Below are 16,132 nucleotides of genomic sequence, written 5' to 3'. Positions count from 1 at the left end.
AATAAGTAAACAAATATATACTGAGTTGATATGTTAAATAATGTGTTTCATTACATTCCAGCATTTTTGATGTCTATGCATGGTCTGAATCAATGTTATAGGATTCTGTCAATTTTAGGGAATCATGTTATCAGAGAGTAAAAATGAATCCGTGTTTTTTTTTAAACCATATCCTCCAATAATTTGAGTTGCAGAAATGAATGAGAAACAATGTGAAATCCTTGAGTGGTCTGAATTCAGCAATTTTTAATGTGTTTTTACTATATTCACTTGATGCTGATATTGGGTACACAAAAATAAGTAAAACATGTACAACTTTGATGCCCAAGATGCATTATGTCTCTAGTATGTGACTCAGCTCCCTCCCTGGTAACAGGGCAGGACTGTAGTGAGAATCTCTGAGTATATACATAGACAGGTGCTTTTTTTAATTGAAAATTTTATGTAGACAATTGTAGATTTACATGCAGTTATAGGAAATAACAGATCCTACCTTTGTTTATGCAGTCTCCCCTATGATCATTTCCATATATCAAAACACTGAGTTGTACATCTTAAGTAGGTGCCTTTTGGTTAGTTGTTGATCTTAAAAAAAGGAGCTATTTTTTTGCCAGAAAAATTAAGAGTAGAGGAGGAATCAATTTGGGAAAAGCAAATTGTGGTGAACAATAAGCAAGTCTGGAGAACAGAGCGGAGGGGCTTGCTTTTATAGGGAAGAGGGGCTGGGAGGGGCTGTTTTTATTGAATTCTCATTGGTGGAGCTGTTGTTGGGCAAGGAGAAATTCTTCCCTTCTCCTGCTGGGGTATATAAAGCACGTTTTTGGAAATATCAGCAAGGTGGTTTCCCTTAGCCTCCAGGAATCAAGTTTGGGATAGCTAGGGATCTTGATAATAGCTAAAGCAGCTGGTAAGAGTATGGCACCTAATAATTCCCGGACATAAAAACCATTTAAAATTTTGTCCCTGTTGGAAATGAGGAGGCCTTACTATTTCCAGAGCATCCCAAAGTTATGAGTTACTCCAAAGGTGTACCTCCTAACATACTTAACATAGTATTTGCAGTTTTGTCCTTGGTTAAAAATGCAGGCCTGAGCAAGAGCATACAATGCAGCCCACTGGGCCAAGGGAGCCAAGGGCAAAGGTACCATCTCAATGATTTCAAAAGGAGTTGCAAGAGCATACCCAGCATAATATTTAGCATTTGCATTACTCTTAAAAAGGATCCATTGGTAAACCACAAAAAGTCATGTTATCCAAAGAGTTTCCTGTAAGTCATCACAGGGGGTCAGGAGAAGATCTGGCAGGGTTTAAACAATCATGAGGAGTATTGTCTGTAGAGGAGGGAAGAAGGGGGGCAGGGTTAAAATTATTACAGCAAGAATTTTATATGAGGCATGTTTAGTAAGAGGATTTAGATAACTTGCTGTAAGATGTTGAGTGTGATGGGCATTCAGGAGGGCTTCAACTCCATGGGGTACAAAGATTTTTAGAGAGGATTCCATGACTATCTCTTCAATGGTCTTGACTAAAATGGTGTTGGTAGGAATGGCTAGGAGGCAAGGGGGAGCATCCTTGTGCCACAGGCTCTAGGTGTTGGCTATAATACCCTATGGGTCAATGGTGGGGTCCATGTTTCAGATGAGTACCCCAAGGGTGTTCCCTTCCTTTTTCAAATACAAAAAGGAACAAGAGACATTGATATTTGGGATGTCCAAGAGCAGGGAGATTGATCAATCTTTCCTTTAGGGCTTTAAAAGCTAAGTTATCTTGATCTTCTGCAAAAATAGGGTCAAGTTTGTTGTTTTTTTAAATAAAATATATAGGGGTTAGGCCATAAGGGATTTTTAGAATCCAGTGTTGACAGTAGCCAGCCAGCTCAAGAAAACTTCGTGATTGGCACTTAGTTTGGGTTTGGGGAAGTTCAAGAAGCCATGGGGTACTAAAGAAGGTGCTACATAAATCAATCAGTGGGGATTCAGGCTAACAAAATATTGGGGTTTTAAAGACAGGGTGATGAGGGATAACCTGTTGAGGCTTGAGGCTCCTTCCATTTGAACCATTTGAATGGTTCAGAATCCCAAGGCAGGGTTGCCTCTTTGTTTTCTTGACTGTTTCGTTTGCTGTGCAGAAGCTTTTGATTTTGATGAAGTCCCAAAAGTTCATCTTCGCTTTTGTTTCCTTTGCTTTTGGAGACATATCTTGAAAGAAGTTGCTGTGGCTGATATCGAAGAGATTACTGCCTATGTTCTCCTCTAGGATTCTGATGGATTCCTGTCTCACATTGAGGTCTTTTATCCATATTAAGTTTATCTTTGTGTACGGTTTAAGAGAATGGTCAAGTTTCATTCTTCTACATATAGCTGCCCAGTTTTCCCAGCGCCATTTATTGAAGAGACTGTCTTTTTTCCACTGTATATTTTTTCCTGTTTTGTCGAAGATTATTTGACCATAGAGTTGAGGGTCCATATCTGGGCTCTCTACTCTGTTCCACTGGTCTATGTGTCTGTTTTTATGCCAGTACCATGCTGTCTTGGTGATCACAGCTTTGTGGTAAAGCTTGAAATCAGGTAACATGATGCCCCCAGTTTTATTTTTGTTTTTCAACATTTTCTTAGTGATTCGGGGTCTCTTCTGATTCCATACAAATTTTAGGATTATTTGTTCCAGCTCTTTGAAGAATATTGGTGGAATTTTGATCCGAATAGCATTAAAAGTATATATTGCTCTAGGCAGTATAGACATTTTAACAATGTTTATTCTTCCGATCCAAGAGCATGGAATGGTCTTCTATCTTTTTGTGTCTTCTTCAATTTCCACGGAATGGGAGAAGATATTTGCAAACGACAGTACAGACAAAAGGTTGATATCCAGGATCTATAATGAACTCCTCAAACTCAACACACACAAAACAGACAATCATATCAAAAAATGGGCAGAAGATATGGACAGACACTTCTCCAATGAAGACATACAAATGGCTATCAGACACATGAAAAAATGTTCATCACCACTAGCCATCAGGGAGATTCAAATTAAAACTACATTGAGATACCACCTTACACCAGTTAGAATGGCCAAAATTAGCAAGACAGGAAACAACATGTGTTGGAGAGGATGTGGAGAAAGGTGAACCCTCTTCCACTGTTGGTGGGAATACAAGTTGGTGCAGTCTCTTTGGAGAACAGTGTGGAGATTCCTCAAGAAATTAAAAATAGAACTTCCCTATGACCCTGCAATTGCACTCCTGGGTATTTACCCCAAAGATACAGATGTAGTGAAAAGAAGGGCCATCTGTACCCCAATGTTTATAGCAGCAATGGCCACGGTCGCCAAACTGTGGAAAGAACCAAGATGCCCTTCAACGGACGAATGGATAAGGAAGATGTGGTCCATATACACTATGGAGTATTATGCCTCCATCAGAAAGGATGAATACCCAACTTTTGTAGTAACTTGGACAGGACTGGAAGAGATTATGCTGAGTGAAATAAGTCAAGCAGAGAAAGTCAATTATCATATGGTTTCACTTATTTGTGGAGCATAATAAAAAGCATGGAGGACATGGGGAGTTAGAGAGAAGGGGGTTGGGGTAAATTGGAAGGGGAGGTGAATCATGAGAGACTATGGACTCTGAAAAACAATCTGAGGGGTTTGAAGTGGCGGGGGTGGTGGGAGGTTGGGGTACCAGGTGGTGGGTATTGTAGAGGGCATGGATTGCATGCAGCACTGGGTATGGTGAAAAAATAATGATATTGTTATGCTGAGAATAAATAAATTAAAAAAAAAAAGAATCCCGTCAGGGGTTTAATAACAGTGAGGTTGAGCACCAAGAGTGTGGCTCTGGGGTCAATAAGGACAGGGGGAGATTCATTCCCAATCTGGAGAGCATTTCTCCAAGCTGCTTAAGAGAAGGATTGGGGAAAGCCCCTGTATTTCCTTGGAGTCCTTTGGGAGGGCATTGGAAAGGCTGGTCAGAGGGATGAAGACACTTGGAGCACATTTGTAACAATCCTGCTCGCTATATCGTGGCTTTTCCCAATAATACCAGAGGCCAGGAGGGGTTTTGTTTAGGGAACTCCATTTGTTGGAACTGAAAACAAAGGCTTTTAATAGTCTTCCTTTTAGTTGAATTCTCAATGGTACAGGTGAGCTGATTTGCTAAATTAACTAAATCTCGAATGTATATAGTATCCCATTCCATCCTGCTCCTTTTAAGTAGGAGGGAAGGATGTCAGTTCAGCGCATTACTGAACACAGAGTTGAAGGCTACCTGAGTGGAGTCAATATCCACAGGAAGGCCAGACTTTTCCTTAAAAATAATTTGTAGTTGATGGTAATCATCATGCATGGGTTCCCTGGGTTTCTGAGTGCAAGCCTGAATCTTAAATCAACAGGTTTTGGGAAAGCCCAGGAGTTTCCAGGGGAAGTCTTTTAGTGATTGTTGAGCCTGATCACATAACAAGATAGGGGCTTGGCTTTTTGTCTGCAGTTTGGAGATTTCAGGATCATCCCAGTTAGCTGTTTCCTCCAGGGTTGGGCTTGGCCTTCACCAGTGAGCATGTGAACTAGCTGAAACAAATCAGAAAGCTTGTTGGTAAGTTTGGACCACTGTTACATTCCTTGGCAGATCTATGAGGGTCTTCAGTAATTCTAGGAAAATCTTTGACCATGGCTCATAGTTCAGCCTTAGTCCAGGAGACACAGGAAATTACGGGCTTACCATTAGGATCCTCAGAAGGCTAATTTTATTTTACTTTATTTTATTCTTTTAAAAGATTTTATTTATTTGAGGGAGAGAGTGAGAGAGCGAGAGTGAGCATGAGCCCAAGTGGGGTGATGAGAAGGAGTGAACTACTTGTCTATTCCGTGTCAGAAGGCATGAGTCTTCTCTTCAATCTCCTCATGGATGACTTCATCTCTTGGTTCCTCAGAGTGTAGATCAAGGGGTTCAGTAGAGGAGAGATGACAGTGAAGGTGACAGAGATGGCTTTATCTGTGGGGAGGGCAGTGAAGGGTCGGGCATAGACATAGATGCAAGGCACAAAATGCAGGGTCACTACAGTGATGTGTGAGGTGCAGGTGGAGATGGCTTTCCTCCTCCCCTCCCCTGCCTGAGACCTTACTACTAATAATATGACCATATATGACACCAGGAGGAAGAAAAACCACAGTGTAGTGAGCAGTCCATTATTGGAAATCATCAGCAGCTCAAGCATAAAAATGTCTGTACAGGCAAGCCTGAGGACCTGGGGGACATCACAGTAGAAAGTGTCAAGGACATTGGGTCCACAGAAGGGGAGTGGAAGCAACAGGGAAATCTGTACGATGGAGTGGGTAAAGCCCCCCACCCAGGAAGCTACTATTAATCCAATGCAACGGCTTCTACTCATAATGGTCACATAGTGCAGGGGCCTGGAGATGGCCACATATCGATCCAATGCCATCACTGACAAAGAAAATACATCCACCCCTCCAACAAGGTGGAAGAAAAACATCTGGGTGAAGCAGCCATTGAAGGAGATGGTCTTTCTCTGTGACAGAAGGTCCACCAGAACCTTGGGCGCTGTGATGGAAGAGAAGCAGATGTCGGCAACAGATAAATTACGAAGCAGGAAGTACATGGGGGTGTGAAGGCGAGACTCACAGGTCACAGTGACCATGATGAGGAGGTTTCCCAGGAGAGTTGTCAAATACACCAGGAGCAGGAAAAGAAACAAGACTGAGCTCAGTCCTTGATTCTGGGTCAGGCCAAGGAAAGTAAATTCTTCCACCCTGGTGCAGTTTCTCAGCTCCATTGAGTCATTTTGTTTTTCTCTTTTATTTCAACCTACTTCATACCAAAGTCTGTTGCTATTTATTTCGTTTTTCTCCTAAGCACTAAGACTGCAATTCAGAATCTTGCCCATGTGGCTGTAGTGTTTGCTATTTGTTGGGCTGTCCAAATTTTTAAGATTGCAATCAGTTTGGTACTCAAATCAAATTATCACATGCAAAATCATTCAATAATTCTTTTTCTATAAAACTCATTTTGGAAAGAATAAGCATTTATGTTAAGAAGTAATACTTTCTAAATTTTGGTTTTTAAATTTTATTTTTCTTATTCCACACAAACTGATTGATTGTCAGGAACTGTCTGTAGCATATAGAGTAAGACACGTTTCCAGCCATTGTAGATTTACAGTTTACAAGTTTAATGTTTGTATTAGCATATATTCTGTTGATTTCAGGAGGGTCTTATCTTCCTAGAAAACAATGTTGTTCTGTTTCTTATTGCAGTGTTGCTCTGGCATGAGTCACTTTCTTTGCTCTTGGCTGCTTTATATAAACTTTCTTAAATCTTCAGCCTATTATTCCATGTAGGTAACTTGTTACTGTGATTATTAATTTGTACTAATCACATTATTTGCTTGATAATCATTTTAAAATATTCAAAAATTGCTGTTGGAAAACAGATTGAGACAATGTATAAATCGAAATCTCAAAGAATACCATTAATTTTTTTGTTGTGGTAAAAACACTTAAACGTGAGAGCTACCTTTCTTTTCTTTTTTTTTTTTTTGAGAGCTACCTCCTTAACAGATTTTTAGGTGCACAGTATAGTACAGCAATTTCCTAGAACTTCTTCATCTTCTATACCTGGTGTGGTTCTTGCCTGAGTGTGGGTGAGAGAATAAGGATAATGACCTGATTTTGAGACGTGTCTGTTCTGTATCCATCACACTCTTCTACCTCTTTTGTGGATCAGAGCTAAGAGACAGAGAGATCACACAGCAAGGAGAGATGTTAGTATCATTAGAATAATGCTTGTTTTTTTCATACACCGTTATGGGTAATTCTCATGAATTTTTATAATTTTTTATTTGTTCCACCTTGTACTTAGCAAGTGAGTATTTATTGCGATCTTCCTAGGTATAAGAAAAAGTTGGACCACATTGTCCAAGTATTTACACCGTAACGAAAGTGGGTGATTTGATGAATGTAATGCATGATAAAATGTGAAATGTCTCATGGGAAAAGTGAAGGTAAATTTGGGTGGGGGGAGAGATATGGTAGAGATATTGTGATTTCTAGAAGCAATAAAGATACTACTTTGTGAGTGCTTACTATGTGTGAAGAGTTATCAAATGATAATACATTTAATGTGCACCACTATCCTTTAGTAGATATTAATGTCATTCTTGTTTTTCATACGGGATATGTTTGAAGTCTGCATTTGGCTGAAGGAAAAGAAGAGTTGGAAATAGGATGGAAGAAATAGTTTTTTTTTTTCCCCCTTTGATCTCATTTGGAGGGTCTAATTTCATATAACAAGAATGTGTTTTTTTTTCCACACACATAATCTTGAGTTTTTAACAACAATGTTTGATAGAGTCTGTATGAAGACAGGAATTTGGCAAAACGGGACTCTGGAAACCCCATTTACAACGACCTTAGTCTGAGGTGGCCTCATTGTTAAGGAACTCAAAGGATCACAGCAAATGTCTGATGCCTCCCCTCGCACTGAATGCACCATGTTTCTGGAATACCCCCCCCTTTTTTAAAAAATTTCTTTTCAGCGTAACAGTATTCATTGTTTTTGCACCACACCCAGTGCTCCATGCAATCCGTGCCCTCTCTAATACCCACCACCTGGTTCCCCCAATCTCCCACCCCCCCTTCAAAACCCTCAGATTTTTTTTTTGCATATTACCATTTTTTAAAATTTATTTTTTATTTTCAGGATAACAGTATTCATTATTTTTGCACCACACCCAGTGCTCCATGCAATCCGTGCCCTCTATAATACCCACCACCTGGTACCCCGACTTCCCACCCCCTGCCCCTTCAAAACCCTCAGATTGTTTTTCAGAGTCCATAGTCTCTCATGGTTCACCTCCTCCTGATAGTTAACACCCACCTTTGTTGTTTCTGTTGCTGGGAAGATCATCTCAGCTCTGAAGTGTTTAGTATACCTGGAAAATATCAAAGTCAGACTATTTATACATAAACAAAATAACAACATGTCAATTTCACTAGGCATAACATTAACCTTAGCTAGAAGTTTGATGTCTTGACCGAATTCCTTTGATCCTGAAATTCCAACTAAAAATTGTACGCTCTTAGGTACAGTGCAGAATATTATACTTGGAGATATTAATTCTGGAAAATGTTGTTTTTGAACGGAAAGCCTTTTGGAAGACTAAATCATAGTATCTTTGCTCTCCTTTCAATAGAAAATTGGCAGATTCAAAGCATCACACCTCCAAGAAATTCTGCTGTGTCCGTGTCTTATATACAAATCCCTCAACCTCAGGCCTAATATAAGAATTGCAAAGGGAATATTATTGGACAAGAAAGTGGAAGTCAGGTGCCTGATTCTGCTGGTGGTGAGGAAGTTTCAGTGGGAGTTATTAAAAAGTTACCAAGATATGCATATGTGTACACACACCAAGATGGACACATTTTGATTTGTGTCCAAATTATTTAGAAGCAATAGTGGAAATATATCCCCTTATCCACAGCTCAATCAGGACCCTGTTAAAACATGCCAAAGGTTGTGCCCAAGAGACTACAACAGTCTAATTTTCATGGCTTGCAAGGCTCAGAGGACACTATATACAAGTTTCAATTAGATTGCCAGGAAACTACAAGAGAACTGGACCTAAAATCCTTTGCTACCAGTTCTAATTATACACAGGATGATTATAGTCTCATGACTATAATTTCATATAGTCTCATGCTGTAAGTCCCTGCATGTAGGGAAACATGACTTAGGTGGTGTTTGGGGAATGTACATTTTTCCTGTTTTCCTACTCTCTGCACGTGTGGTATCTCTCAACTTGGATACAGCTAGATTAATACGTCAGTAAAGCTCTCTACACAGCTACAGTGGCTACTTAGGATTAATTCAATTTATTGGATGGCTTGACTTTATATAGAATGCACTTCCATTGCTTCTAGACTGATGATGGGTTTTGATTTACCTGCTTTTCCACTTTGTTGTTGTTTTATTATATTAAACTAATGTACAAAGATGAAAACTGCACGAGACAGGTTGTATATTTGAGATAGGTAATTCCCCTCACCCCTACTTTATTGAGATATAATAACATCAGTTAAGGCTGATTAGGCCTTAAACATACACAGAGGTATGACGTGTTGACTTGTTACATTTACATACTCCAAAAATGATTATTATTGTGGGGTTAGACAACACTACCATCACCTTAGATAATTACTAATTCCTTTTTATGGGGAAGATCACTTAAAATCTACTGTCTTAGCAACTTTCAAATATACAGTATTGTTAGCTATAATCATTATGCTGTACATTAGGTTCCCAAAGGGTTTTCATCCTACAAATGGAAGTTTGTATCCTCTAACTAACATCTCCCCATTTCTCCCACCCCTCAGTACCTGGAAACCACTGCTTGACTCTCTGTTTCTATGCATTCAGATTCCACATATAAATAAGGTCATACCGTATTTCTTTCTCCGTCTTATTTCGCTTAGCTTAATGCCCTCAAGATCCATCCACGTTATCCCACAAATGGCAAGATTTCCTTTTTTCCAGTGTGTGTGTGTGTGTGTGCGTGCGCATACACGTGCGTATGTGTATTTGTTCATATACACATATATTTATCCATTTATCCATTGATGGACACTTAGATTTTTTCCCCGTGTTGGATGTTATAAATAATGCTGCAACAACCATGGGAGTGTTGGCACTTCTTTGAGATCTTGCTTTTATTTCCTTTGGATATGTACCCAGAGATGGAATTGTTGGATCATATGGTAGTTCTATTTTTAATTTTTTGAGGAATCTGTACACTGTTTTTGATAGTGGCTGATCCAGTTTATGTTTCCACTAGCAGTGCACAGGGGGTTCCTTTCCTTCACATCTTTGCCAACACTTCTCTCGTCTTTTTGCTGACAGCTATCCTAACAGGTGTTGAGTGATGTCTCATTGTGGGTTTTGATTTGCATTTCTCTGCTGTTCAGTGATGTTGAACACTTTTCATGTACTTGTTGGCCATCTGTGTGTCTTGTTTGGAACAATATCTTCAGTTCCTCTGCCATTTTTTAATCAGATTGCTTTTTTTTTTGCGATTCAGTTGATGAATTCTTTATATATTTTAGATATTAATTCTATAAGATTTGCAAATACTTTTCCCCATTCTATATGTTCGTTTCATTTCTTTTGCTATGCAGAAGTTTTTAGTTTGGTATACTCCTATTTACTAATTTTTGCTTTTGTTGCTTGTGCTTTTGGTGTTCTAAGAAAAATAGACAGTGCTAAGACCAATGTCAAGGAAATTTCTCGCATTTTTCTTCCAGGAATTTTATGGTTTCAGGTCTTATACTTAAATCTTTCAACCGTTTCAAGGTAATTTTTTAAAAAAATTATTTATTTGTGGAGCATAACAAATAGCATGGAGGACATGGGGAGTTAGAGAGGAGAAGGGAGTCAGGGGAAATTGGAAGGGGAGTTGAACCATGAGAGACTATGGACTCTGAAAAACAATCTGAGGGGTTTGAAGTGGCGGGGGGGTGGGAGGTTGGGGTACCAGGTGGTGGGTATTAGAGAGGGCACGGATTGCATGGAGCACTGGGTGTGGTGAAAAAATAATGAATACTGTTGTGCTGAAAATAAATAAATTTTTTAAAATTAAATTAAAAATTTTTAAAATTTTAATTTAATTTAATTTTATTTTTTTTTAAATTTAAATTAAAATTTTAAAAATTAAATTTATTTATTATTGAAGAGATTACTGTTTCCTCATTGTATATTCTTGCCTTCTGGTTGTAAATTAATTGATTGTATATATGTGGTTTTATTTGTGAGCTCTCAATTTTGTTCTCTTGGTCTATATGTTTGTTTTTATGCCAGTACTATACTATTTTGATTATGATAGCTTTGAAGTATAGTTTGAAATCATAATTGTGATGCCTACAGCTTTGTTTTACTTTCTCGTGATTGCATTGGCTACTAAGGGTCTTTTGTGGTACCACATACATTTTAGGATTTTTTTTTCTATTTCAGTGAAGAATGCCTTTGAATCTACATTGAAACTGTAGATCTCTTTGGGCACTATGGACATTTTACAATATTATTCTAATCCATGAACATGGGATATCTTTTCCATTTATTTGTATCTTCTTCGATTTCTATTATTTATGTCTCAGGGTTTTTTAGTGAATAGAACTTTTACTTCCTTGGTTAAATTTATTCCCAGATATTTTATTCTTCTGATGAAGTTATAAATGGAATTGTTTTCTTAATTTCTCTTTCTGATAGTTATCCTCTTTGCTGGTAGGTGGAGACACCCCCCACCCCCAGTTTACCCTTTCATAGATGGAGCAATATTTAATTCTCTGGTTTTCTGCTTTAAATCTATTTTGGGTCCTGAGCCTTTCCCTTCCTTTTCTGTGAATTCTGTTGGCACTTAAGTAAGTTAACTAAAGTAAATGTTTGCAAGAAGCATTTTTAAAAAATTTCTTTTCTGGGTAACAGAGTTCATTTTTTTAAAAAAAATTATTTTCAGCATAACAGTGTTCATTATTTTTTCACCACACCCAATGCTCCATGCAATCTGTGCCCTCCATAATACCCACCACCTGGCTCCCTCAACCTCCCATCCCCTGCCCCTTCAAAACCCTCAGGTTGTTTTTCAGAGTCCATGGTCTCTCATGGTTCACCTCCCCTTCCAATTTCCCCCAACTCCCTTCTCCTCTCCATCTCCCTATGTCCTTATGTTATTTGTTACGCTCCACAAATAAGTGAAACCATATGATAATTGACTTTCTCTGCTTGACTTCTTTCACTTAACATAATCTCTTCCAGTCCCATCCATGTTGCTACAAAAGTTGGGTATTCATCCTTTCTGATGGAGGCATCATACTTCACCGTGTATATGGACCACATCTTCCTTATCCATTTGTCCGTTGAAGAGCATCTTGGTTCTTTCCACAGTTTGGCGACCGTGGCCATTGCTGCTATAAACATTGGGGTACAGATGGCCCTTCTTTTCACTACATCTGTATCTTTGGGGTAAATACCCAGGAGTGCAATGGCAGGGTCAGAGAGAAGCTCTATTTTTAATTTGTTAAGGAATCTCCACACTGTTTTCCAAAGTGGCTACACCAACTTGCATTCCCACCAACAGTGGAAGAGGGTTCCCCTTTCTCCACATCCTCTCCAACACATGTTGTTTTCCTGTCTTGCTAATTTTGGCCATTCTAACTGGTGTAAGGTGGTATCTCAATGTGGTTTTAATTTGAATCTCCCCGATGGCTAGTGATGATGAACATTTTTTCATGTGTCTGATAGCCATTTTTATGTCTTCATCGGAGAAGTGTCTATTCATGTCTTCTGCCCATTTTTTGATATGATTCTCTGTTTTATGTGTGTTGAGTTTGAGGAGTTTTTTATAGATCCTGGATATCAGCCTTTTGTCTGTACTGTCATTTGCAAATATCTTCTCCCATTCCGTGGGTTGCCTCTTTGTTTTGTTGGCTGTTTCCTTTGCTGTGCAGAAGCTTTTGATCTTGATGAAGTCCCAAAAGTTCATTTTCGCTTTTGTTTCCTTTGCCTCTGGAGACATATCTTGAAAGAAGTTGCTGTGGCTGATATCAAAGAGGTTACTGCCTATGTTCTCCTCTAGGATTCTGATGGATTCCTATCTCATGTTGAGGTCGTTTATCCATTTCGAGTTTATCTTTGTGTATGGTGTAAGAGAATGGTCGAGTTTCATTCTTCTACATATAGCAAGAAGCATTTTAATGTGTGTATGCATGTTTAAATAAGGACTTTATTTCATGATATATGGTCTTTCATATTGCCTGAAATACCTTTATAATATTTTCTGCATGGATATAGTTGTATACAGGAGACCAATGGTGTATGTAATTTGATTTTGTATCTAAAACCTAGTTTAATTCTTTTTTATTTTCGACAATCTTTCAGTGAATTTTTTAATATTATTTTAGATATAGCCTCTCAAAATCTCAGAGGAATTTTTTTCTTCTAGTTTTCCAAAGTTTGTGTACTTTTTCATTTTTCTTGTTTTTAAATTGTAAGTGAATTCAACTTTAATAACTAATATTTGTGATGAGAGTGGGTATCATTGTATAGTTACGTATGGTGACGGAAATAATTTTAATGCTTAATCTTTAAGTACACTGTTTGGTTACTGGTTCTTTTTTTTTTTTAAGATTTTATTTATTTATTTGACACACAGATCACAAGTAGGCAGAGAGAGAGGAGGAAGCAGGCTCCCTGCTGAGCAGAGAGTCAGATGTGGGGCTTGATCCCAGGACCCTGAGATCATGACCTGAGCTGAAGGCAGAGGCTTTAACCCACTGAGCCACCCAGGTGCCCCTGGTTACTGGTCCCAATAGATATTTTTTTCTTTTATCAAGATAATACATTTCTTTCTTCAGTTCCTGGGTTCATAGGTGTTTTTTCGTCAAGGGTGTGTGTTGAATTGTATCGAATATTTTCTGCATCACTGAAATAATCACATTGTTTCTCTTTTAATCTATTTTTATTAATTTTTATTTTTATTTATTTATTTGTTTATTTATTTTATTTCTTTTTTTTTAAAAGATTTTATTTATTTATTTGACAGAGAGAGATCACAAGTAGGCGGAGAGGCAGGCAGAAAGAGAGAGAGGGAAGCAGGCTCCCTGCTGAACAGAGAGCCTGATGCGGGACTCGATCCCAGGACCCTGAGATCATGACCTGAGCCAAAGGCAGCGGCTTAATCCACTGAGCCACCCAGGCACCCTATTTATTTTATTTCTTTTTAGCATAACAGAATTCATTGTTTTTGCACCACACCCAGTGCTCCATGCAATACGTGCCCCCCATAATATCTACCACCAAGCTCACCCAACCTCCCACGCCCCCAAAACCCTCAGATTGTTTTTCATCTCTCCCCCAACTCCCTTCTCCTCACCATCTCCCCATGTCCTCCGTGTTATTCCTTGTGCTCCACAAATAAGTGAAACCATATGATAATTGACTCCCTCTGCTTGACTTATTTCATTCAGCATAATCTCTTCCAGTCCCATTCATGTTGATACAAAAGTTGAGTATTCATCCTTTTTGATGGAGGCATAATACTCCATAGTATATATGGACCACATCTTCATTATCCATTCGTCCATTGAAGGGCATCTTGGTTCTTTCCACAGTTTGGCGACCGTGGCCATTGCTGCTATGAACATTAGGGTACAGATGGCTCTACTTTTCACTACATCTATATCTTTGGGGTAAATACCCAGGAGTGCAATTGCAGGGTCATAGGGAAACTCAATTTTATTTCTCAAGGAATCTCCACACTGTTCTCCAAAGCGGCTGCACCAACTTGCATTCCCACCAACAGTGTAAGAGGGTTCCCCTTTCTCCACATCCTCTCCAATGCATGTTGTTTCCTGTCTTGTTAATTTTGGCCATTCTAACTGGTGTAAGGTGGTATCTCAATGTGGTTTTGATTTGAATCTCCCTGTTGGCTAATGATGATGAACATTTTTTCATGTGTCTGATAGCCATTTGTATGTCTTCATTGGAGAAGTGTCTATTCATGTCTTCTGCCCATTTTTTGACATGATTATCTGTTTTGTGTGTGTTGAGTTTGAGAAGTTCTTTATAGATCTTGGATGTCAGCCCTTTGTATTATCATTTTAATTCATTATTGCTGTGAATTACATTAATAGTTCTCTTTGAATTTCAGGAATAAACCCTACTTGATGATAAGTTGTCATTGTTTTAATTCATTGGTATGTAACTTGCTAAAGAGTAATAAGAACTAAACATTTTGTTCAAAGGTGGGATTGGTGTGTACACATATCTTAGATACATGATAGTTCTAGATATATTGGGTGCTATTATCTGGTTTATAGATTGGGTTATGCCATATTTATAGAATGAGTTAAGAAGTTTTCTGCAATTTTTGAAAGAATTGAAATTCTTAGCTTTTTGAATATTTATTGAAAATCATTCACAAAGCAATTTGATCCCGGTGCCTGGTGCCAAAGGGTTTATTCTTGACACCTTTTCAATTCATCTATAATTATTGATCTATTAAGATTTTTTTCCCCTTTTATTTAGTCAGTTTTGGTAACCTATATTTCCGTGGAATTTATGTTCTCTCTTCCATCCTGTAAAAATTTAATACTATGTTTCAGTGCACTGAGTCTTTACTTCTTTCCCTTAGTAAGGTCCAAGTCATTAGATTACATTTGTTTGTATACTCAATCAGAGAATTGTCACTCTTGGATGTGCTTGGATATTTGGGTAACAAAAGGAGGGTTCCTAGAGGGGAGTATTTTGTTGGATTCCTATAAGTATCTTTATGACTTCCAAAATGAGGAACTATAGTAATAGTATCTTTGGGCCCCTAAGTGAAGAGAGATAGCAGTTTTGAACTTTCTTTTAACACCAAGAAACTGATTAACTGTATATGATGTAATTTGTGTTATAGATGATCCAAATTTAGTCATTAAAAAATCTGTTTTGTAGTAGTGAGTTGATGATAGTCTTATGTGTTCCTAAAGCATGGAATTGACCAAACTAAACATGTTTGCTTTTTACCTGTCTCTCTATGGGAAAGTGTTTGTATGTGTGAGTGTGTTTGTGTGTGTGTGTATGTGTGTGTGTGTGTGTGTGTGGTGTGCATGCACACACATCAGGGACTGATTACTTATATCTTCAAAAAAAAAAAAGATTTATTTATTTATTTATTTTTTGAGAGAGAGCACACGAGAGCGAGCAGACAGATTGAGAGGGAGAAGCAGACATAGAGGTCAATCCCAGGACCCAGGGATCATGACCCATGTTAAAGGCAGATGCTTAACTGACACTCAGGTGTCCCTACTTATAACTTTAAGTATTGAATTTCTTAAGTTCTAAGGTGAAACTTTCTTTTTAATATTCCTTTCCTTCACATTTTAAAAATCAGCAATAGAATTTTATGGCATCTGGGTAATATTCCAAGGAAAGAATGTGTTCACAATACTGTGCTGCCCTTAATACATTCTGTAAAGGAACACGTATAATACAGGTTTCTACAGGTGCCAGAACGACTGTGTTGTTTCATTTAAAGAACGTAATGTACACACTGCAGTGCAAGGAACACTATGTAATGTC

At 38.2% G+C, this 16,132-nt stretch overlaps 1 protein-coding gene across 1 annotated transcript; it reads right to left on the bottom strand.

The window, feature by feature from the left end:
* Positions 1 to 4,859: 4,859 nt before the first annotated feature.
* On the bottom strand, positions 4,860 to 5,795 carry LOC116599474 (olfactory receptor 4D10). The gene has a single exon (XM_032359329.1). It carries the CDS (start codon positions 5,793 to 5,795, stop codon positions 4,860 to 4,862), a length of 936 nt encoding a protein of 311 aa, XP_032215220.1.
* Positions 5,796 to 16,132: the final 10,337 nt, after the last annotated feature.

This window comes from Mustela erminea, chromosome 9 (assembly GCF_009829155.1).
Source record: "Mustela erminea isolate mMusErm1 chromosome 9, mMusErm1.Pri, whole genome shotgun sequence".
NCBI lineage: Eukaryota > Metazoa > Chordata > Mammalia > Carnivora > Mustelidae > Mustela > Mustela erminea.
The sequence above is the reverse complement of the archived record's forward strand: the minus strand, read 5'-3'. Positions and strand labels throughout refer to the sequence as shown.